Source organism: Microcaecilia unicolor, chromosome 10 (genome assembly GCF_901765095.1).
Source record: "Microcaecilia unicolor chromosome 10, aMicUni1.1, whole genome shotgun sequence".
Lineage (NCBI taxonomy): Eukaryota > Metazoa > Chordata > Amphibia > Gymnophiona > Siphonopidae > Microcaecilia > Microcaecilia unicolor.
Window position 1 is genome coordinate 187164243 of NC_044040.1, and position 21372 is coordinate 187185614.

Consider the following 21372-nt stretch of genomic DNA (forward strand, 5'->3'; position numbering starts at 1 on the left):
TATGTTACTATACCCAGCTATTTTAAAGATTCAGCATGGGAACCAGTGGAGATCCTTTCAAACTGTTCAAGAAGCTCAAAAGTTCCTAGACGTGGAAATGAAAGAGCCAGACACATGACTTTGCAGTAGAGTCCAAGCCGAGACAGACACCTAGGGGAGTCTTCCCGTTGGTGGAAGAGGACATGGGGATTATATCCGCATGCTATGGTATATGGTAAGAGATGTACTGAAAGCTCAAGTTACAGATTTGAAGGTTCTTGTTGTTCATCAGTTAAGGTTAATATGGGATGAGTTCAAGGGACTCCAGTACATGTTGGAGGATGGGGTCATAGGAGTCCCGGGCTTATAATGTTGTTGATTGCTTTGAGGGGTGTGGATTAAGGGACCAGATGTTTACAGATAATTTAGGGGCTTCAAAGGGCGAGAGAAGTCAAGGGCATGGAAGGGGCCTGGGAGAGTGACAAAGAGGGTAGAGGGGGGAGGGGGAGAGGGGAGGGATGGAGAGGGAGGGGGGGTTGGGTGGGAGGGAGGGACAAGATTTGGGAAGTGAACATGGTGTTTGTATACATGTGATGGTATGATTGACATATGGTGTGGTGCAAGAGTAATGACAGATTGGAAAGAGGAGCGGGAGGGGTGGTGGCTGGGACACCTCTCCGCAAAGATTGGGGGAAGAATGCAGGGCAGTATTAACGAACGAGTGGAGATTACATGACTCCATTACAGGTAGTAACTTGGAATGTAGGGGGCATCCACTCGCCCATTAAACGACAGAAAATTCTAAAAATCCTTAATGATCAAAAGACATCAATTGCATTTCTGCAGGAGACACATTTGACAGGTATAGAACATGCTAAACTGAAACGATGGTGGGTGGGAGACATTTTTGAATCCCCGGCAGTAGGGGGAAAAGGAGGAGTGATTACACTAGTAAGGAAAGGTATACATGTGAAAGTCAATCAGGTAGTAGGAGACACTGGGGGTAGATACGTGTTGGCATCTGTAGTATTGGACAGACAACCAATCTTGCTTTGCAATATTTATGCGCCAAATACGTTTGACCAGCGCTTTTATACACAGCTCATTAGTGCTATGCAAGGGTTAGGAGGAGCCCCGATTATAATGGGGGGCGACTTTAATGAAGTCGCGGACCCGGCACTGGACAGGTCTGGCTCAAGTGGGAGAGGGAGAGCTAGGCCGGGGAAGGGAATAGCAGCACTGGAGGAAGCTTTTGCAGTAGTAGATGTGTGGAGAACTTTGAACCCTCTTGAGAGGGACTATACCCATTTATCGAGGGCCCATGCCACTTTGTCCCGTATCGACTATATATTAGTAACTGGAGACATCTTCACACAGGTGGACACAGCGAAAATAGGGCCAATAGTGGTTTCCGATCATGCCTGGGTAATGGCGAGGTTGGAGTTGGACGGAGGGATAAGAGAGGATTACATATGGAGATTCCCAACTTGGCTTTATAGGGATGGGCAATTCTTACCCCATTTGACTAAGTGTTGGAAAGAATTTGGCATCAATAATGAGAATCATAGGACGGACCCGGTGCTTTATTGGGAAACAGCTAAAGCAGTGCTTAGAGGGAAGATTATAGCTTATGTAAGCTTTAAGCGGAAAATGAGGCGACAAGAAATTCTTAGATTAGAAAGGAGAGTGACTGAATTGCGACGTCAGTACAGCGCGGGACATACTCAGAGCCTCCGAGTGCAATTACTAGAGGCCCAACAGAGCCTTAACGAGTTGTTGCACCGTACAGTTAAAAAATCCCAGGCTTACTATAAATACCAGCTCTATAAATTTGCAAATAAGGGAGGGGGCTTCCTGGCGAAGGTCATGGGCAGAAAAGTAGGTAATCAAAAGATACTCTCACTAAGGGATCACCGTGGGTCACTAGTACACAAGGACAGTGAAATCTCGGGAGTATTTAAAGACTTCTTTGAACAGTTGTATAAACCACAGGAGGATCTGGTCAGGCCTGGTGAGACATACTTGGCTAGCGTTGATTTACCTCAAATGGAGGCTGAGGAGTTAAGGGTGTTGAATGCAGATATTACTGTAGATGAAGTTATGTGGGTGATCAAGCAAAGTCCTCTGGGGAAAGCACCGGGCCCTGATGGAATGAGGAATGAGTTTTAAAAGTTAATGCAGGCAGAAATTAGCCCGGTGCTGACTGAGGTATTTAATTTAACTCTTCAACGAGGATCTTTGCCACTATATATGAACCAGGCCCATATAACAGTACTGCTTAAACCTGGTAAAACAGCTCTACATGGGAAATGCAGGACGCCCGTAATACACCAAAGAGACGCCAACGATTCATAAAAATTTGGGGGGCATACCTACACAAAGCACGGAGCCACGTATTGAACACATTGGGTTAGTCTGTATATATGGAAAGCATATAATTAGAAACATGAGATATAATCAAAAGTCAGACATCATTAATGGGTGGACGAGCTCCCTGGTAAAGAGGGGGAGGGGGGTAGACATAAACAAATGATTTGAGGTTCTTACCACTACTATTCTAAATTGTGAGATTTGGGAACTTTATATGATTCTATGCTTTTTTTTTTTTTTTTTTGGATATGATACCGGTTATTAAAACATGTACCCTTCAACAATGGTTAAAGGGGAGGGGGGGGGGGATTATGAGGGGGGGAAGGGTGGGGGTCCATGGGGAAAGGGGAGAAGAGAGGAAAGCCCAAAATGACAATATAACAGATAGTAAATAGTTAAATATCAGAAGTGTTATGATATGATCAATGGCTCTGGAATTTACAGGATGCAAAGTGGCAGAGCATTATTAATTGAAGAATGATAACGAGTGGATGGACATAGGAAGAGGGGGGAAACGATACCAGTTTGATGACAGAGGATAACTAACTGTATTAGTTATATGTTTCTCCATGGTTAAGTTCAGTCATTTTTTCAAATGGAATGTGGGAATTATTTTGTACTGTCATGGGGGAAAAAGCGTTGAAGTATTAGATGTAACTCTGAGGGGGGGGGGGGAAAGGGAGGGATACCACCGAGTCTATAAGAACACAAGGCTCGGTTGGGAGATACATGGGGTGGGAGGGAGGAGGGGAGAAAATGCTTAAAAAGTTTGATGATGGATGTTATTATTGTTTTGTAAGATTGGAAGTCTTGGGGCAACACTGTGTGTACCCCTGACTATTGTTGTGATAATATATGTTTATCATCAATAAAAATGTTGAAACATAAATACAAAACAAGGAAAAAAAACAAATCTGGGCACTGCAGAGCCCATCTAGAAACCCACCAATATTAAATCTTTGCTTCTGTCTATTGTGGGGGTGGGCTCTGCACTGCCCAAGTTAAAAAGAAAAAAGGTTAGATTTGATATCGGTGGGAAGCCCAGTAGCACACCAACAACAATGAGGCCCTGATTGTTATGCAGTGCTGGAGAAGGGACCCAAGCTGGCTCCGAGTCCTTGTAGTGCTGCAGGGCCGGGGCAGAACTGTAGACTTGACTTATCAGGATGTGGCTGATGACAGCCCACTGCCCAGATTTCTCAGTGGCAGCAATGGTACCGGTCCGTCACCACTGGCACAGGATGGGGGGGGGGGAGGGGGGAGGAGAGGGGCCAGCGAGCTAAGTTGTACTCAGGAGCCTGCCGGCCTGCCTTAGTTCAGCTGAACAAAACTGCTACTACTCCCCAATTGCAAGTTTCTTCAGCAGTTCCTCCTGGAACTTTCTCAGTGTCTGGTGGTGCATGTGGTCTCCTAGAGGAGTGGCAGTAAACAACAACTTCAGCTACAATTACTGATGGGGCACGGGCGGCTCACAGGAGGCTTCCTATTAAACGTGTATGAAGCGCTAATGCCAGTGCGACTTACTGCGGCTGTGCAGGGTTATTGGCGCCTAAGATAGGCACCTGATTGGTGGTGATCAGAGACAGACAGGGTGGGCTTGAGCTGAGACTGGGTGGGCCAGTAGCTACACGCCTGCCTCGGAGCCTTGTGAAGAGGAGGAGGGGGGAGGAAAATGGAGTTCTTCAGCCACCATGTTACCTGTAATGAAATCAAATTGTAATAAGGTAAAAGTACTTGAAATTGGTGCAGATAATACTCCATTACATGTAAAAGTGCCCAGCCTTATGTACACAGTAACAAGTAAAAGTACTGAAATGTTTACTTAAGTATTGTATCTTGTTTAACTTTGTTACTATACAACACTGGCCAAAGATGCCCCACTGCTCTGCTGGGATGTCTGTGTGGCCAGTCTACTGTGAATGCTGGCTCCTCCTACATCTCAATGGCTTGATTTTGTGTGTTTTTCACTTGGATTTGTTTTTTTTAAATGGACCAAAAAGATAACCCCCGGATTCTATATACTGTGCCTAGTGATCCAAGCATATTCTATAACAACGTGTGTAACTTAATTGGCTTAACAAGCAATAATGAGCACTAATTGACAATTAAAGTTTCTGCACACACATCGCTAAGCGTATTCTGTAACGTAGAGTGCCTAAATTTTAATGCATGCAGGCAAAAAGGGGTGTGGTTATAGACGGGGAAATTGGTGTTTTGTGGGCGTTCCAGAATTTATGCATGTTGTTATAGAATATGGCCCTCTGCGCTTAAATCTGTGCTCAGGGATTTACGCCGTGTTTTTGTTGGTGTAAATGGAGAACATTGATTTAGGTACTAGGATATCAACTAAGCGTATTCTATATACCACACCTAAATCTAGGCACTGATTATAGAATACACTTAGCCAGAAATGTTTTCTGAGCGTATATTTTAGGTGCCATATATAGAATCCTCCCCTAAATGCACAGAGCACAAAATCATCTGGCAAGTAGCCATTTAAAAAAAGTAGATATTTTGCTGTTTTGAAAATTGCTATATTCGCCACTTGGATTCTGGACATTTTGAGGAAAACTTCCAAAGTCAGACTTAGATGTCATATATCGAAAATGCCCTGCTTGGTCTAGTATTTTGTTTATTCTATTATTTCATATACTGTCTTAACTCAAGTGGAGGCCAAAGTGGTTTGCAAGAAATGAGAAAAATAAATTATTAGAAATTGGAAAGGAACTCCATTTATAATAGCAGAGAACACACTCCGAATATAATAAAAGAGAGAAGGAAAAAAAATGTTTAAAAAATATTTTAAAACTTAGCAGGTCTGCACAGGTTGAACTGTGCACCATCCTTATGATGAAAAGCCAATTGATGATAATGTGATTTCAATAAGGTTTTGAATTAAGGAAGGGAAAGCTCAATGTCTTAGTTTCTGCTGTCTTGAGCATTTCATATAGAATTCTTGAACCTAGTAGCTATTAAAAGACCCATTTCTGTCCGTCTACTTTTGTTTTTGAGCTCATTCATGTGATTTCATGGTAGAGTTAACTAAGCACTTATCTATTGTTAGTAGCACACTTAAGAAGCAATGGACTGAAACAGCAAGTGTTTTTCACACTGGTCCCAAATTTTCACTGCGATTGCAGATCACCTTATAGGTTGGGCATTTTTTGTTTCAAGTTCTTTTTGGAACTATATTCAAATTTGTATAAAGAACATATAAACCAGTGGTTGACAGTCCATACCACAAGTAACAATGCCTTCTGGTATTCCACATCACAGTTGTTTTCAAAATTTGTGGGCTTGCTATATTAATTTTATTATGGATGTGATAAGCAGTGCTATAATATAAGCCATGCTTAAAGTTAGGCGCGGTTTATAGAATAACATTTATGCCCGGGAATCGTGCCTAACTTTAGGCGTGACCATTTCACCAACTGAAACATGGTGCAAATGTATGTACATGCCTACATAGGAACATATCCCAGATGTGCATTAGTTTTAGGAACGCCCCCGTTACACCCATGACCCTCCCTTTTCTGAGCCCTCTTTGTCAGATCGTGCCTAAATTTTAGACATGGATATGCCAATTAAATCTAATTAGTGCAAATAATTGCTTGTTAAAAAGCCACTTAGTGGTGCTAATGAGCTCATTCAATTAAATTGTGCATGCAAATTTGCACGTGCAATTTTTGGCAACTTTTATAGAATTAGGCAGTTTAGGGGGCCAGAAACCCTGGAGGAGTCTAGATTTCAGTGAGTCTTTTCCCCATCTCATAGCACAACAGCATCACTAGTGGAGATGTTGCCAAGTTTTTGGCACTTGGCCAAAATAGGTTGTACAAATTGATAGTGGCTTTCACCATATGCAGACCAGAAAACAGCTGATTTCTGTAAGCAATCGAAGCATATTTAAGCAGGATGACTGCAATAAAATAATCAAGAAATGCTCTGATTGTTTCAGGCACAGGCACCGATCTAGCAGTAGTTCTTCATATGAATCTAGAAGAAAACGCAGTCACAGCAGGTCAAGAGACCGAGGAAAATCCCACAAGTCGCAACGATCGAGGTCGAGGAGTAGACCAAGAAGGTATGGGAATTTTTTTTTTAGGTATTCTGTTTTTTTTCTACTGATCATATATGCATGTTCTTGAAAATTCTCAAGTATTCTTTATGTGGAAAGATCATTTATTCAAACCTTGCGCCTGCCGTACCTCCTGTTGCAGCCCTGCTTGGCCCTCAGTCTGCAGTGTGTAATGGAGGGGGGGGGGCATTGGGAGGAAACTGGGGGGGGGGGGCTTCAGGAGATGCGGCAGTTGAGCTGTATTTGTTTGGCCCCTTTAAGATGCAGCCTAGGTTTCTTGCTAGCCGTTATTTTTCCAGGAATAATACGACTTGCAGTGTTCACCACAAGCTTTATTGAATTTACATAGTAATGAGGTGTTTTGCATGCTTTGCATCTTATAATTGTGTGTCCTGCAGTATATTAAAGTGTGTTAATGCAATATAATGTATGTTATTGCTGTTTACTGTGCATTATGGTTTTAATCCACCTTAATAACTAACCCCTTTAATAAAAGCCTAATGTTTTCATTACATAAAAAAAAATCTCTAGCTTTTCCATTTTTAAGCTCAAATGTGAAGTATGTATAACATTTTAATACCTGGCAGAAACCCAAATCATGGCAACACTCCAAATCCCAGGGCAAGCAACTGCTTCCCATGTCTGCCTCAATAGCAGACTATGGACTTTTCCTCCAAACATTTTTTTAAAACCCAGATACGCTAACTGCCGTTACCACATCCTCTGGCAAAGAGTTCCAGAGCTTTTCAGTATTATTTACCATACGTTTCCTAATAATTCGTAGAATCCTATTTGGGTTTTTTTGGCTGCTGCCATACACTGTTTATATGGGATGCTAGGAATTATTAGGAAAGAGATGGTGAATAAGACTGAAAACACTATAATGCCTTTGTATCGCTCCATGGTGCGTCCACATCTTGAGTACTGCATTCAGTTCTGGTCGCTGTATCTCAAAAAAAGATATAGCAGAATTAGAAAAGGTTCAAAGAAGCGCGACCAAAATGATAAAGGGGATGGTACTCCTCTCGTATGAGGAAAGGCTAAAGAGGTTAGGGCTCTTCAGCTTGGAAAAGAGACAGAGGAGGGGCAATATGATTGAGGTCTACAAAATCCTGAGTGATGTAGAACGAATAGAAGTAAATCAGTTTTTTACTCATTCCAGAAGTAAGGGACAATCAAGGAAGTTACGTGGAAATACTTTTAAAAGAAATAGGAGGAAATATTTTTTTCACTCAACGAATAGTTAAGCTCTGGAACTCTTTGCTGAACAGCAGTTAGCATATCTGGGTTTAAAAAAAGGTTTGGACAAGTTCCTGGAGGAAAAGTCGATAGTCTGCTATTGAGACAGACTGTGGAAGCCACTCCTTGCCCTGGGATTTGTAGTATGGAGTGTTGCCACGATTTGGGTTTCTGCCAGGTACTTGTGACCTGGCTTGGCCATTGTTTGGAAAACAGGATACTGGGCTAGATGGACTATTGGTCGGACCTAGTATGGCTACTCTTATGTTCTTATCACATTACAGTAACCATGTTTGACTACTGGTATGATGTTGTTACTGTGGAATGCTGTATTTGCTTTATACCAGACATAATGGGACCAGTGTTGTCCAAAGAGTTCCACTTTTGAATTGTCTGTCCATAGAACATTATCCCAACATGCTTGGGGATCATCCAGATGTTCTTTTATAAATATGAGATGAGCATTGATGTAGCAGTTTCCACCTTGCTACTCCCCCCATGAATTCCAGTTTTGCCTAGTCTCTTTGTTATTTTGGAGCCATGAACACTGACCTTATCTGAGGCTAGACTGGCCTGCAGTTTTGGGGTTGATGTTCTGAGATGTTTTGTGACCTTCTGGATGAGTTGTCTCTGCACTCTTGGAGTAATTTTGCCAGACTGGACACTCCTAGGAAGACTTCACCACTGTTTCAAGTCTTCTCCATTTGGAGGTACTAGAATGACTCTGACTGTGGTTTGGTGGAGTCCTAGAACTTTAGAAATTGCTTTGTAACCCTTTTGCAAACTGATTTCAACAACTTTTGTTTCTCATTTCTTCTGGAATTTCCTTTGATCATAGCGTAGCATTTTTGTAGAAACCTTGTGGTGTCTACTCTTATGGCAAGGTTCAATATATTGTGAAGTTGAGATTCAAGATTCAACAGGCCTGACTGCAGTCAAGCCTGCTGTGTTCAATCAGCTGAATGTAATTATCAGTTAAGTTTCGTCAGTTGGTTGATTAACAACAAAGGGGGCAGTTATTTAAATAAATGATGTGAAAACTGTGTTTACTTAGGTTCCTGTTGTCTGTTATTACATTATAAATCAGGAGGGGGCAAAAGCTTTTTCACATAGCTGTATTTCCACCAACGTTTTCTAGCCTACCTTCTAGATCCCTTCCATCCAACCCTCTAATTCCCCCCTCCTCCCCAGCACTGACAACCCAGCACCTCACCCCTACCCTAATAATTTAATAAGGAACACATGGTTTTGGTGTCAGAGTTCCAAAGGAGTTGCCATATCCCTTGAGAAGCCTTCCACCTAGCAAGTTTCCCTTTTTGTGCCCGTTTACACTCCATTGCCATCAGGTTAATGACACAGTTAGTCCATCAAACATATAAACGGCGAGTGACCGAACTCACTCGCAAATGCGCAGTAAAGACCCTCTCTGTCCCGCCCCCGCGTCAATACGTGATGACGAGGGCGGGACAGAGAGGGTCTCTACTGCGCAAGGGGAGGGACGAAACCGCCGTCGCTACCACTTCCCCCCCCTCAGCTTGCCGCCACCACTCCCCCCACCCGGAGTCGCCGCCGCCATCCACCCGGACCGGGCTCTCGCTCCACTATAGAAACAGCATCAACGCAGCACACAGCTCAGCTGAGCTGCCGTCGGCCTTCCTTCCCTGCCTGTGTCCTGCCCTCGCCCACGAGGGCGGGACAAAGGCAGAGAAGAAGGACGGCAGCTCATCTGAGCTGTGTGCTGCGTTCCTGCGCTGTTTCAATAGCGAAGCGAGGGCCCGGGTGGAGGGGTGCCGGCGACTCCGGGGGGGGGGGGGGCGTAACGGTGACCTCGGAGGGGCAGCGGCGAGCTCGGCGGCGGGGGGGGGGGCCTTGCAGCGGTGAGGAGAAGGGGCCTTTCAACCCCCCCCACCCGTCCTATACGAGCCCGTTTTTACTGGCTCAACGGCTAGTTGAGTATAAGCTGGGCCATCTACTGACCTCCAGTAATTAATGTGCACTTTCTTGCGACCAGAAAAAGTTTTTGAACCAAAGCCTTTTAACTACTTGTTAATATACATCAAAGGGAGTCTGCATCAAACAAAAATAACAAAGGACTAATTCTCATCTTCTTGCCCCACCACAACAAAAAACAATTTACGTAGAAACAGAGAAAAATGTAGGTGGCTTATTCAGTCTGCCCATCCATGCCATCTACTCTCCCTATGACTCCTTTAGAGATTCTATGTACTTGTAAGCTCTCTTGAATTCAGATAACTGTTTTTGTCTCCACCATGTCCACCGGGAGGTCGTTCCAGGAATTCACCTCCTTTTCTGTGTAGAAGTATTTCCTCAGGTTACTTCTGAGTCTGTCCCCTTTCACCTTCTTCCTATGCCCGCTTGTTCCCTCGCCTCCTGTGCATTTATACTGTGTATGTATTTAAATGTCTCTATCATATCTCCTCTCTCCCACCATTCTTCCAAAGTATATATACTGAGGTTTGTAAAGTCTGTCCCCATACACTTTATGACAAAAACTACTGACTGTTATAATAGCCACCCCTCTGGACTGACTCCATCCTGTTTATATCTTTTTGAAGGTGTAGTTTCTAGAATTGTACACAATATTCTAAGTGAGTTCTCACCAGAGTCTTATACAGGGGCATCATCACCTCCTTTTTCCTACTGGCTATTCCCTTTCCTGTGCACTCAAGCATACTTCTAGCTTTCACGGTTGCCTTTTCTACCGGTTTGACCACCTTAAGATAATCACATGCGATCACACCCATGTCCCACTTCTCTTTCATGCACAAAAGTTCTTCACCATATAAACTGCACCATTCCCTCAGGTTTTTGCAGCACAAATGCATGACCCTGCATTTTTTAGCTTTAAATCTTAACTGCCAAATTCCAGACCATTCTTCTAGTTTCGCTAAGTCCTTCCTCATGTTATCCACACCATCATGGGTGCCCACCCTATTGCAGAGTTTGGTATCATCCGCAAAGAGGCAAACCTTATCAGACAGCCCTTCAGCAATATTGCTTACAAAAAAGTTAAAAAGAACTAGCTCAAAAACCAAACTTGCGGCACACCACTGGTAACATCCTTTTCTTCATAATGAGCTCCATTTACCATTACCCTCTTGTCACCTTCCACTCAACTAGTTCCTAAGCCAGTCAGTTACTTTATGGCCCATACCAAGGGCACTCATTTATTAGTTGTCTATGGAGAACCTTGTCAAAGGCGTTGCTGAAATCTAAATACACCACATCTAGTGCTCTCCCTTGATCCATCTCTCTGCTCACCCAGTCAAAGAAATTAATCAGATTTGACTGACAAGAACTTCCTAGTGAAACCATGTTGCCTCTGATCTTCTAATCCATTGGATTCCAAAATCTCTACTATTCTCTGTGTTAAAAATGTTTCCATTAATTTACTTACTACAGAAGTCACTTACCAGCCTGTAGTTCCCAACCTCTTCCTTACTTCCACTTTTGTAGGGAGGGACCACATCTGCTCTTCTGCAGTCCCTCCAGGACCACTCCTGACTCTAGAGAAGCACTGGAAAGGTCATCCAGCGGAACTGCTAGAACTTCCCTAAGTTCCTTCAATATCCATAGATGTATGCCATCTGGCCCCATCGCTTTATCCACATTTAGTTTAGCCAGCTCCTTACGAACACAGTCCTTTAAAAATTGTTGCGGGATTATTCCTATTTGTGTTTTTCTTCTGCGGTCCTTCTCCCAGCCTTTCATCTGTGAACACAGAACAGAAATATTTGTTAAGCAATTCCGCATTATCTTTATCAGCTTCTACATGTTCTTTCCCTTCACCTTTGAGTCTCACAATGCCACTTTTGCACATTCTATCACTAACATATTAAACAAATGTCTTGTTCCCCCCCCTCCCATTTTACCACATTGGCAATTTCTTATTCCATTTGCAGCTTCCTCATCTTCTGACGTAAAAACATAAGCCTTCCCATACTGGGACAGACCGAAGGTCCATCAAGCCAAGTATCCTGTTTCCTACAGTGGCCAATCCAGGTTGCAAGTATCTGGCAATATACCAAAAGAATAAAACAGATTTTATTCTGCTTATTTTAGAAAAAGGTAGTGGATTTCCCCAAGTCCAGGAGTATGGTAATGTTTGAAAAGTGTAAAGTCATTTCAGAAAAATAATAGTCTTGAATTAAAAAACAAATTCTTCCCACCAGTGATACTGGCAGGTCTTGCCATAATTGAAACAGCTGTATGGTTTTTTTTTTTTTTTGAACAATGGAGGAATATGTAGATCATAGGGTGTTTGGTCCCCAACCATTTTTAACATTACAGACAGCAGGTGCAGATGTTGGAGGAGGAGGAGGAGGAGGAAGAAGCTTTCTCTGGATGTGATATGGAGGAGTAGATGCCTAGGAAGTTTGTTAGTGACTAGGCAAGTTTGGGGATGGAGGGGGGGGGGGGACTCTCTGGGCTCAGGACAGTTTTGCTCAGTGGTTATGGTGTAGTAACTCCCTAGCTCAGGAATCTTGGGTAAGATTTGCCTGGCAGGGCCTACTTTGCTTGGGGCACCCCAGACAATGTTTTTTTAGGACTTGGGAGCGTTGTTTGAGGGAAGCTTGTGTCTGGTCCTCAACTTGAAAATATCCATTGTTTGGGTGGCTACATATTTAACTTTCTATTTACTTTCGCTGAAGGTGAAATAAAGATTCATTGCTGCTGAGGAAGTAAAACAAAATGCCCTAAGCTAGTGGTTCCCAAATCTGGTCCTGGAGGCACCCCAGCCAGTCAGGTTTTCAGTATATCCACAATGACTATTCATGAGATAGATTTGCATGCAGTGGAGGCACTGCATGCAGTCTCTCACATGATTAATCATTGTGGATATTCTGAAAACCTGACTGGCTGGGGTGCCTCCAGGACCAGGTTTGGGAACCACTGCCCTAAGCTCTAGTATTTTTTGCTGTGTCAGAGTAATTTTGAATGCAGTTCATTAGCACAAGAACATAAGAATAGCCATACTGGATCAGAACAATGGCCCATCTAGTCTTGGTATCCTGTTTCCAAAAGTGGCCAATCCAGGCCACAAGTATGTGGCAGAAAGCCAAATAGTATCAAAATTCCATGCTACCAATCCCAAGGGCAAGCAGTGGCTTCCTTATGTCTGTCTCTATAGCAGACTGTGGAGTTTGTAGACCTCAACCATATACCCCCTTAGCCGTATGTTTTCCAAGCGGAAGAGCCCTGACCTCTTTAGCCTTTCTTCATATGAGAAGGGTTCCATCCCTTTTATAATGTTGGTTGCTGTTCTTTGAACCTTTTCTTATTTTGCTATATCTTTTTTGAGATACAGCGACCAGAACTGAATGTAGTACTCAGGTTGCTAAGATTAGTGCAGTGTGTAGCAGTGTGTTAATTCCTGATCAGCACAGACATTTGGTATTCTTTGCTATGTGGCAAGGAATCTGTAGCACACGAAAAACTGGCACTAAACAGGAAGAAAACAACTTTGTTGGGCATTGAGCAGTTGATTACATTGGGCTCATAATATCTGTTTTAGCTTCAGTAGTGCAGTGAAATATACTGAAAAGGCAAACTGTAATCCCTCATGCAAGGTTTTCATTAACAGAGACCATTGTGAGTGGCTGAAAAGACGCCTTCTTTTCAAATTTAACTGTTAAGCCAGATATAAATTTTCTGTATTTCTGTTTCTCTAACCCACACTTTTATAATTGTTGCTTAGATACTGCTTCCACGAGATACCTGCTATAATCCTTTGACTGTGTAAACAGACTGATTTGCTCTTCAGAAGTACAGTTCATTAACAAAATGTGATTTGACAACTGTAACCTTGTAAACTGTATTTGCAAATATTTGAAATCATGAATAATTAGATTCAGAAACATTAAAGGACAAATGAAAATAGCTTTGTTAGAAACAAGCTACACCAAGTCTGTTGAATAGGTGCATATTTTTGCTGTCATGGCCTACAACTGGAGAAAACCAAGCAGAGGGAAACAGCAACCTAAACTGAATGTAGGACAAGAACAGTGTTCTTGTTCTATGACCTCCGACTAGCCATATCAGTGAACTTGCAATCTAACTAGCAAAACTTTTTTTTTTTAAGTAGCATTTTTTACTTACATGTTATACACAGAAATTTTACTGTTAGTTTGCCAAAGAGTGGGAGATGTTTATATCTCACTAGTAAAAAAGACCCGTTTCTGACACAAATGAAACGGGCGCTAGCAAGGTTTTCCTCGGAGTGTGTATGTTTGAGAGAGTGTATGTGAGAGCGACTGTGTGTGTGAGAGAGAGTGAATGTGCGAGTGTGTGTGAGAGAGAGAGTGAGTCTGAGTGCGAGTGTGTCTGTGAGGAGAGTGTGTGAGAATGAGTGTGTGCAAGTGCGTATGTGAGACACAGTGTGAGAGAGAGTGTGTGTGAGACACAGACTGTCTGTGAGACTGAGTGTATGAGACCAAGAGAGTGTGTGAGTGACTGTGTGACACAGAGAGAGTGAATGTGATACAGTGTGAGAGACAGTGTGTGAGAGTGAGAGAGAGAAAGACATTGACTGTGAGAGAGAGAGAGAGTATGTGAGAGAGAGAGAGAGTGTGTGTGTGTGACAGAGATACCTCCCCCCCTCTCTGGTGTCAGCCCCCCCCCCCCCTCTCTCTGGTGTCTGAGTGTCACTGTGCAGGACGCTGAGCTCTGGCTGTGCTTCAAGGAACTGACCAATCCTATTTAATAGAATGCACCTCCAACATTCTGAAACCAAGAAACCTTGTGTGGTTGGTCACTTCTGCTTGTGACGAACCCGGAAGTACGTGATGTCAATTCAGCAGATGGATACAGAGAGCAGGAATGCCTCAGCCATGCAGTCAGCTTCAGAATGTTGGAGGTGCCTTTTATTATATAGGATATTTCAAGCAAAATGTTTTTAAAAATCCATGTTGTTTCCATAGGATAGTATTGAGTTGCCAACATTTTAGGAGGAGCCATTGGAAATAATAAAGTCTGGTAATCTGTCTACTTCTCATCTGATTAAATCCTAAATCATTGAAGTTGCTTCCAAAGAGCATGTAGGTCTAAAATAGTTATTGACCAGAAAAAATACACGTAGAACAATCCGTGTTTCAAAAGCAGTAAAGGGATTTCAGGGCACCAGATGTGTGAAAAGAACTTTTTTTCTTGTAAGTCAGATTTTGATGACTTTTTAAAAATACTTTTACCATTGTATCCCTCATATTCTGGAGTAGTTTATAATCATTGTTGATTATATGTTCAATGAAAATAAACATTCTCACAGTGCTGAAGTGCATTTTTATTTTCAAATATAGAAAAAAATCTGACTGGCTGTCATGCTTCCCATGCGGCTGTCATTTTACTAAGGGGAATAGAATCTGTCATCCTTCCCCACACATGGAAGACCATATAAAAGTGCTTGGTATTGGCATTGCCTTGAAATTATGTATTGGATTCTCACTTTGCATGCTGTCCATTTCGCTACACTGGGCTGTATCTCTGTGCATGAATAAAGTGCATCCCTCACCACCCATGTACCAACCCCCCCCCCCCCCCCCCCCCACTGTCCCCCATTTTTTTACAGTGAACACAGTCACACTAACAAACTAGTATAAGAGCTGGATTCATGTCCAAAGCATTATTAGATGACTGATAAGAAATCTAATATATAAGGTATCTCAATACCAGAATCTCTGTCCTTCACTTTCCCTTCCCCTTCTACTCTAAACCTGAGAAATCATCTTTGAGCCAGCAGATGCTTGGTGAGTGATATTTCTGAAGGCTGTCAGTAATAATACTTCCTGTTCTGGCTGTCCAAGCAGCCACATGCATGGCCCTGCCTTGAGGGGTGGGACTTGTTCCTACTTGAAGGCAGCACCCTCAGAATATATCTTATGTTACAAGACCTTGTTATAAAGCCCCAAGACAGAGGCTTCTCTGCTTGTTACCTTTGGCCACTACCCAAGCAGCAGCTTCATATGCCGGCCTCTCGGACTTCTCCCCTTCACTTTGGAGGCTTGAACACTTTGGAGGCTTGAACACATGCCACAGACAGTATTGCATGCAGAAAAGCACTAGTTCATCTACTGAGCTGGAAGACAACATCCCCATACCTCACTGTGACTATACTGTCCCCATTTTCTACCTGAAAGCTCCTAGAGACCTTCACAGGACATTCAGTAAAAGTCTTATCTCCAGGTTCACCATGTGCACCACATTCTGCTTGAACAGGAAGAAATCTTCACCCAGTTGTGATTGACCGTCTTGCCCATATAGCCATTAATCTTGGCCACACCTCTTGACCAGAATGTTAAATGTACAAATCTATTTGAAGCAATTTAGGAGAGTCCCAAAGATTGAGGATGAGTTCATGGCCAAGTTGCTGATTGACGCTTCACCTGATGATAGGATGCCTTCCTCACATTATTACCACTGAGGTGAATGAGGACATCTGTATGCATACTTGGGTGTGACAGGCCAGAACAGTCGTTGGGGGTGGGTGGGGGAGGACTAGGCACTTCCAACGTAAGCTTGCCCTTCAAATCCAGTGGACTTGCAGCACAAAGAATGCTGGTCTCTCCATGTTGGCCATTTCTCCCTAAAGATGGAGTACCTCAGAATCTAGGACTCTTTTTATAGTGATGCAGTAAAGGAGAAGATAGTGGTGAGCAGTTCCAGGTTGTTGTTGTTTTACCATATCTTTGATTGTATGCTGCTAAACACCATCTCTTGAGCTACTGTGTAGTTTGTATGGGAACTCCCACTGTAGCAATGTTGATGGCTGCTCCTGTCCAGCAAGAATGCTTGCCTTAGCAGTCGCTACACAGATATACCACTTCCAGAATACATTTGAGTACAGTGGAGAATTGGAAACAGGGGTGAGAGGACATAAATTTTGAGGTTCCTGGAAATAAAGGCCGAAGAACCATACTGATACTTGTTGTGAGGAAGTGCTCATTGCCCTACTAATCTTTGTGTGGTGGCGATTCTGTCATGCACCCTTTGTCACAAATATCAGGCATAGTAAGAACATGAGCCTCATAGAGGTCACCCTAGACTGAATGCCAAACTGCCAGTCATATATTTCAAGGAGAGCTTGTTCCCTTGTCATATTTTGCCCACTAACGTGGACAGCTCAGTTTGTTGTCAGGCAGTCTATATATCAGGTTTAATTTAGTTTATTATTCAGTTTATTTGCTTACATATTTATTCATTGGCCAGTAAAATAATCTTTTTTGGATAAGGGCTGAGTCTTGTTTGCTGCTTACGGATAGCTGAATTTAGAAACCACTTTGTGGAATGATTGAAAGAGCCCGGCACAGCAAGGTCTCACCCAGGCCTACAAATAAAAGGTATGTATGTGCTTAACATCTCAATGTATGCATACGAGAAGGATTATTCTATTGGCAAGCTCACCATTAGGTGTTACGCATTTATATAGGATTAGGCTGTCACCTTTGAGAGGCGATTTCAAAATAGTTGGTTATACATCATGGAGGAGTATGTCTGTAAAGTATATTACTGTATGTCCTCAAAAGAAAATAATTTTTACATTAAAATATTTTCTCTTATCAGTCAGGATTTGGCTTATGCCAAGCATATCATTTTAATACTCTATTTGCCAATGCTGTAGGCATGAAATGAGCTTGTTAGGGATCTTTTAACTTTTATACTGAGTCCCTCATGGGCAGTATAGGAGGTTAGAGGGAAGACTGGTGTATAACACAGAGAAGTAAAACCCCCTAATTATGTGGAAATAATTACTTTAAATTAAGTTTTTTCTTCTCCTTTTGGGGACATCTAACATATTTTAGCATCCTCTGTCCTCAGGAAGCAGTTTAATCTAGTCAGATGTGTTGAAATGTTTCTTTAAAGAATATCAAATAAATGTGTAAGAGGAGAACTATTTCACACAAAAAAAACAAAAAAGCAGTATAAATAAGTGCTATTGCCTTAGTGAAGTTGGATAATTTACCGCTCTTAATTGATGACCTTACCTAACTTAATTCTGTTTCATGATTTAGTTCTGCCATTTATAAATTACCCTGTCATCTACTTATTGATAAATAATGGAGGTGATATGTACAGAGCAGCTACAGAATTAAAAAAAAATAGTAGAAATCAGGCATCATACAGTCTAATTGAAATTACAGTATTAGATTTATTTATACATTACCCATGATTTCTGTGTTACTGTTCATGGCAGCCTTACTTGTGATATCATAAATCCTTGGCTAATATGTAAAAATAAATTTCACATAGTCATGTCATGAGCTATCTCTGTCCATCTTTCTGTCTGTTGGTACAGATAGAGATACTGTGGACATCTTATATCAATTTTTTTTTCTAGGACACTTACTGTATTCTTAAAGTCAAAAGTGAAGTTGCCTAGTGATGCTATAAATTTAAAACTGTCCTACAGCAAGATAGGATGATGCAAATATGACTTAATAAGATCACAAACTGAATTTCAGCAAAGCAACCATGATTTACATTAAATTAGGAATTTTAAAACTGATTTAGTTTGTTTTACTGAGCATTTGCTTAATAACATTTTGCCTTCCTGCAATATTTTTAAAGACAATAATTCATCCGTGAAATGCAGGCACATCTTCAGCAGAAAAATTGAAAGCAACAGCTCACTTTCTGAAACCACACACAGAACGATATAAAGAAATATTTCAGCTCAACAAAATTTAATAAATCATCCCATTTTCTAATTTGATCATATTAGATGCTGATGTGGAAGAAGCATTTCAAATACCATCTCCTCATTAATATACATCAGTCTTGGGAATAGAATAGAAATACTTATGCAGAGATGTCACAGTTACTGTTTCTTAGTGTACTAAGTGGAACAGGTTGATACGATACTGGGTGCTATTTGTCAATGTCTTGCTAAAATGGTTTGGGTCGAGTTATGGAGTCCAGAAAGATGGTGGCTGATAAATCAAAAGTGGATTGAGTGGACAGGAGGCAGTGATTGATACTGTGACAGGATATGAAGAAAGGAATCTCGATACAAGTATGCATGATATTGAATATGAGAGGCAAAATTACTGGAGTATGGATATTATTCAAGGAAATGAGAATAATATTATCATCTCAAAGATATTGCTGGATGAAGATTAGGATAGTTCTTATTAGACTATCATACTATACCTCTATCAATACAGTTTTATGTAAAACTAGGCAAAATACTTTTTTTTTGTAATGTTTGAGTTTTACGTAGATCATCCGTTATTTTAAGTTAATTGCTAAATGACTTTTTTCTTAGATGATAAAATCTAACTGCACTGTTTATCAGAAAACCTTGTGTATTTAGAGAATGTTAAAAGGTTTCTCTCTTATGTGACTAATAAGACGACAAAGTCTGAATGAGTGGGACTGAATTAGTCCTCTGGATGGACTCCTGAGGGTTGCCAATCCTATCCTGCCCAGTGTCTGTGGTTAGGAAGCATGGGCACCCTTTTATAACTCTGCAAATAAATCTAGTTGTTTTTTTTTCCAGTTAGGGACTCCATGCCAGTGACATGAGAAGCTGGAATGGTGTCTCCTATAGGATGAAAGCTATTAAATTGAAGATCATCCCTGAAAAAATGTGTTATGGGTAGCAAAGGCTGAACCATAGATCATGGAAGTTATCTTCTGTATAAATCAACATAAATTGCCTTTTCAGCCTGGGGATAGTAATAGCAGTGCCATACAGTGTAGCAGCACAGGGTACAAATGTGAAGGGGCTCAAAAATTGTTCCCGGCACATTATATCTTATTGATGGTGGTTAAGTGGGGAGTGCCAATGGGCGAGTCTAACAGGGTACAAACAGGCGTTAATGTGTGCTTTCACTTTTGGTTTTGCTTGGACTTGCACACTTGTTTGTTTCTCATTATCGGCGCTTAAAATTTCCACGGGCTTCCTTCCACTTGTTAAAGAAGAGAAAACCCACTTTTCAATATGAAAAACTGACAAATCTCCTGAAAACTTTCAGTGCTGTCTCTGACCTGGTGAAAACATTTTGCCGTTATATAGGCGATCATTTCCTTCTGTGCATCACAACGCTTCTGTCTGAGCATTGCGAAGGAATGCTTTCTGACCTCTAACAACCATTTAAAAACTTTTCAATACAATTTTTGGCTCTCTTTAGCACACACATTTAACACCCATGCTCGAGCCCTTTAAGCATTCGGCACACAATAATTTGCACGCTAACTGCTTTTTAACGCTGGCATTAGTTTTCAGCATTGACTCCTCAGTTGTTCTTTAAGCACTTATAACAAGTGGACCACTGTTTTTGCATAACCATGTATCCTATTAGCTCGTTTTTCCCTGATTTACTAAGAGTTTATCATATAATTAAAGCTCTGTAATTTAGGAAGCATATTTATTACCAGAATATATGTGCCGATATTCATGGAGACAACTGAACCTTCCAGCTGGCATGATAAAGCATGCTAATTTTTCTTTCTGCCTGACCTAATTAAGTTACAATTAAACCATAATTTGTCATCAAACCCTTTTGCATGGGTTATAATAATAATATTGTCCATAAGGTTAGCAAGGTGAGAGAGCAAATGCAACGTTTTGTACAGCAAGGTGTATCTATTCTGAATGGCAAGAGCTTCTAAGCCTCTCCTAGAGAGGCCACACTGTAAAGTAGCGACATGTACACACGCATTGTCAAATGTTTTTCCTCAGTCATAGCCTATAGGAAGGTTCTTGTATTACTTTCTCTTTTTTTTTTTTTTTTTTTTTTCAATTTGTAATTTTAGGGTGCTTCCTCCCTTTTTCTGCACAGTTCTATTAAGGCTTGAATGTGTTAGGTTTCTTTTTCTGTATTTCCTTGGTGAATCTGGAAAAGTCTTTGATTTCTCTTCACCTTGTTCTTTATCCTACACGATTGCATATTCGTTGCTATAAACTGATTCTTCTTGGATGCTTACTGGCAAATTTGAAGTGGACAGTGGTCAGGAAATGTGCCTTAAAATTTAACAAGGAGCTAGCCCACGTTAACCGTTAACACAGTAGATAATGCAGCACAGTTGTTGATTTTTATTGTAATACTATTTATTTGGATTTGGCTCACACCTTTTTCAGTTGTAGCTCAAGGTGAGTTATATTCAGGTATATGAGGAATTTCCCTGTCTCTAGAGAGCTCACATTCTAAATTTGTACCTGAGGCAGTGGAGGGTTAAGTGACTTGTCCAAGGTCACAAGGAGCAGGGCATTCCTTGTTCTCAGCACATGCTGTCTGATCATTAGCTGTATCTAACTGCATCACAGTAAGGAAATGTTCTTGCTGGGATCACTCTTAACAGAGGCTTTACAGTTACTGCATGATAACTGCAAATTCTTTACTGCATTCTAGTAAAAAGGTCCCTATATAATTTGAATTTTACAATGAGGTTTTTTTGTATGTATATGATGATTAGACTTCACAGAGCATTGTTAAATGACTTCTTACTTTGTGCTTGATACTATTTTTGTGAAGTTTTCCTCATATCAAACATATAAACGGCGAGTGACCGTACTCACCGCAAATGCGCAGTAGAGACCTCTGCCCCGCCCCCACGTCAATACGTGATGACGGGGGGCGGAACACAGAGGGTCTGTACTGCGCATTGCTGAGGGAGGGACACCGCCGTCTAACGCTCCCCCCACCCGAGTCGCCGCCGCCACCCACCTTTACCCGGTCGGGCCCTCGCTC

The 21372-nt window shown here is 41.6% G+C and overlaps 1 protein-coding gene across 1 annotated transcript in view; it reads left to right on the forward strand.

Annotated features, from left to right (window-relative positions):
* The window catches only part of RSRC1 (arginine and serine rich coiled-coil 1), a 331221-nt gene that overhangs the window by 21802 nt on the left and 288047 nt on the right, over positions 1–21372 (forward strand). Inside the window, exon 3 of the mRNA XM_030216713.1 lies at positions 6308–6433. Coding sequence (XP_030072573.1) covers positions 6308–6433 — 126 coding nt within the window. The remainder of the gene's footprint in view (positions 1–6307; positions 6434–21372) is intronic.